The sequence below is a fragment of the Priapulus caudatus genome, unplaced genomic scaffold (genome assembly GCF_000485595.1).
Source record: "Priapulus caudatus unplaced genomic scaffold, Priapulus_caudatus-5.0.1 Scaffold309, whole genome shotgun sequence".
In the NCBI taxonomy this organism is placed as follows: Eukaryota; Metazoa; Priapulida; class Priapulimorpha; order Priapulimorphida; family Priapulidae; genus Priapulus; species Priapulus caudatus.
The window spans coordinates 130,505-134,210 of NW_014577370.1; the positions used below are offsets into that span (position 1 = coordinate 130,505).

Below are 3,706 nucleotides of genomic sequence, written 5' to 3' on the forward strand. Positions count from 1 at the left end.
GGGCCTGCAGCAATGCGAGGCATCACGCTATCGGCGAGCGGAGCAAAAGACCTGTATGTTGGCGTCCCGAACTCTCGAGCAGGAGGCCTATTACCCGAGCGGAGACATGTATTCGCCCATCGGGATCCTAGCTGTTGTGGTAAGAAAATGTAAGCAGTAATATGAAAAGATACGCGAGAAGAAAAATTAATTATGAACATATATCATATGAAACCAGCATCTAGTATATGTATATATGTATATATATATAGTATATATCTAGTGGTATGTATATATAGGTTATAACTGATGGTAATATATATAAGTAGATACATAATGATTGTGTATTAGATATAGTTTGACATCAGTATATATATCATGTATAAGTATATTAGCTTTATAATATATTATATATATGTCACAACTTATCCGATTCCCATCTCTATCGATATCAACCGCCGCCACCGCCGCCGTCTTCTCTTGCAGCTGACGTTTCCTCGGCACCAGTTTGCGAGCCGCGTGCCTCCGATGTTATCCGGACTTGAAATCGTGAGTGCACACACGGGGAAAGGCCGGTACAAGCGGCGGGGGAGGGGGGGAAGCTCCCGCCGGCAGGAGGGATCGGGGAGCGGGTTGCCGGCATTTCGCTCAGGTTTCCTCCATCGCGCGCGGCTAGACGTGAATCGACGCGATCTCGCGTGTTCGTCAGCGTTAGACGTTCAGGGGTCAGAAACAAAATCAGTCTTAACCCTTCTAGAGGCAGAGCGACATTAATGTCGCCTCCCATAGAATGAGCAGAACGACATAAATGTCGTCTTTACCAAAGCCATTTCTAACAGCCTCTCTGATTGGCTAAAGCCTAGATTTCAATGTTTAGTTCGTCTGGTTATCACGAGAGGGCTCTGATGGTCACGAAACGGCACACTTTAGGCTGAAATCATGGTAAATGTTCATTGAATCACCAAATTGACAAGGTTATAGACCCGGAAGTAAAAAAGTTGTTTCAAGATGGCAACCTCCAGTAAATCACCACGTCGTTCTTTGCGAAATAGGCCCCGTTCGTTCAATATACAGCAAGTTGTGGGACTTCTATCTGATTCTGATGATGAAGAGGAGGTTGTAGATAGTGGTAGTGACCAAGATTCCAATGATTTCCCTGGTTCTGACTCAGAATTGGGTAATGAAAGTGAAAATGATGATGTGCATGCTTCTGGACTATGCAAGACGTGCTTCCCACAATATCATAAGTAAGGTAGGAAAAGGCACTTTTTTTACTATTATTGACTCTTACAGTGTATTCATGTATAATCATAATGATTTTACCATGATTTCAGCCTCAAATAATGCCCTAGAGAAGTTTAAATTAAAGTTACCCGTTTTTAGGTAATATTTGGTAATTAATTTGCCCAAATTACTACGTATTTGGGCAAAAACCTGCCTCTAAAAGGGTTATAACATTAGTCTTAACACTAACATTTTCTCGTAGACCGTCGACAGCACTTTACTTTGTTTTGTATTGTTATGAGGAAATCTGCTACGATTTTTCATTCTGGCAACTTCGCAGCGTTTCTGTCAACGGGTCTAAGAGAGAAAGTTGATGTTAAGACTAATGTTAAGACTAATTGTGTTTCTGACTACGGGCCCCTGACAACGGCCTACTAAACGACATGGGTGCAGACGAATCGCGAGCCGTCTGTTGCGTGTAACGACGTCGATCCGAAGATCGAGTTTCGAAAACGATTGCAACATACGATCGATCTGATCGAGTGTTGTCGCGGCAACGGTGCGTGAGCCACGTATCGTTCGAACAAGCACGTCACATGTCGGTTTTCCTCGCAGTGCCTGTCGCCAGGGGGCGCCACCATGGAGGGCTGCGAGATGCCCGCCGACCTTCACGTGATGCTGGGAAACTACGGCGTCGCTCTGCAGACGGAGATCGAGAAAGCAGACGTGGTGAGTTGACGACTCAGGTGTCGTCCTGATTACAGGTAGATGTTACAGGTGCGTTCTCATCATTTGTGAATGCTGCAGGTATGTTCTCATTAGCTGTAAATGCCAACAGGTGCGTTCTCATTACCTGTAGATTCTGCAGGTGTGTTTTCGTTACCTATAAATACTAGGTGCGTTCTCGTTAAGTGTAACTGCTACAGGTGTGTTCTCGTTAAGTGTAGATGCTACAGGTGCGTTGTCGCTTGCAGGTGAACGGGGCGGGCGGCTCGATCGTGGCTTCTCTCTCCGCGCTGCTCCACCGCGAGCTGACGACGGAGATCGCGTCGATCGAGAGGCTGCGCACGCTCAGCGGCGAGTACGCAGACGTCGCCGACTCCCTGAAGGTAACCACGGCAACCGAAAATCTCGTCAAGAATTTCCTCTTGTTGCGGCTCGTCGTTTCGATGTTTTTTCTATCGTTGCGGCTTGTTGATTTGATACTCTTACGGTAGTGTGGCTTGATTATTTGATTCTGTATTTTTTTCTCTCTCGTCGCGACTTGGTAATTTGATGTTCTAATTTCTCCTATTGTCGTGTTTCGAATAATCGTTAATGTATGGTCCTTTCTTGTTTCCTTTTCCTCCCATTCGTCGCCCGCGCCCCCAGTAGCCTTGGCTTAATTCGTGATCCACCTTGTGTCCTTTTGCTTCTTGACGCAGCTTGATTATATGATGCTCTATTTTCTTCTCTTGATGCACTTTGATTAATCCATGTTCTATTCCATGATTTACTATCTTCTCCGTCTTCGTCTCGTTAGCCGTGGCTGCGGGAGCGTCCGGACTTCGCGTCGTTCCACGGCGTGCGCCGCGTCGTCGATTAGATGCTCTTATGTTACGGTTCTCCTCTTGTTTCCTTCTTCGTCTCGTTAGCCGTGGCTGCAGGAGCGGCCGGACCTCGCGTCGTTCCACGGCGTGCGCCGCGTCGTCAAGTCCCTCAAGTCGCGGCTTCGCCACAAGCTCGCCGACCTGCAGGACATGGAGGAGGAGGAGGTAGAGGCGGGCAAGGAGGAGGAGGAGGGTGGAGAGGGAGAGGGGGAGAAGCCGGCGAGAGGGGAGGAGCTGCGTCTCATCGCGCACCAGCTGGAGAGGATCCGGGCAGAGCTTCACGTCGCCTTCCGCAGCGAGGACGCCGTACTGGTACGCCGGGGGTCGACGCGAAGGTCACATGGGGGTCAATGCGTGATCGCATAAGAAGCAATGCGAGGTCGTGCAAAAGTCAACGTGTGGTCATACGGTGTTCGACTAGCTCCAATCGCAGAAGTCTTCCGCCGATGTCGCCAGCATGCCTCTAGATTTTCGCGCAATTTTTATTTTATTTGATTATATTTCGTACTTTTTTTTTGTCTTTCATATTTCTGATTTACTTTATTCTCCCACAGATGGAGCTGGCGAGGCTCTCACGCGACCACTTCCCCGAGCTGAACCTGGTTGGCGGCGACCTGCCCGACCTCGCGCAGTACTGGTGCTCGCACGGACTGGTCAAGCCGGGTCGCGACATTGACCAGTATGCGGTCGCGCGGACGACGGTCGGCGGCCGGCCGCTGATGACGGCGACGTTTGCCGGGGAGCCGGTCGTGCTGAAGGTGAGTCGAAGGTTATGTGGGGGGGGGGCTCTGTCTCTCTGTCTCTCTCTCTCTCTCTCTCTTTCTCTTTGTCTGTCTTTCTCTCAGTCTCTCTCTTTGTCTGTCTTTCTCTCAGTCTCTCTCTTTGTCTGTCTTTCTCTCGGCCTTTCTCTTTCT

The 3,706-nt window shown here is 48.9% G+C and overlaps 1 protein-coding gene across 1 annotated transcript in view; it reads left to right on the forward strand.

Annotated features, from left to right (window-relative positions):
- LOC106808845 overlaps nt 1-3,706 on the forward strand; it is a 23,259-nt gene that overhangs the window by 14,934 nt on the left and 4,619 nt on the right. The window contains exons 12-15 of the mRNA XM_014811732.1: nt 1,819-1,932; nt 2,178-2,312; nt 2,838-3,104; nt 3,347-3,550. Coding sequence (XP_014667218.1) covers nt 1,819-1,932; nt 2,178-2,312; nt 2,838-3,104; nt 3,347-3,550 — 720 coding nt within the window. The remainder of the gene's footprint in view (nt 1-1,818; nt 1,933-2,177; nt 2,313-2,837; nt 3,105-3,346; nt 3,551-3,706) is intronic.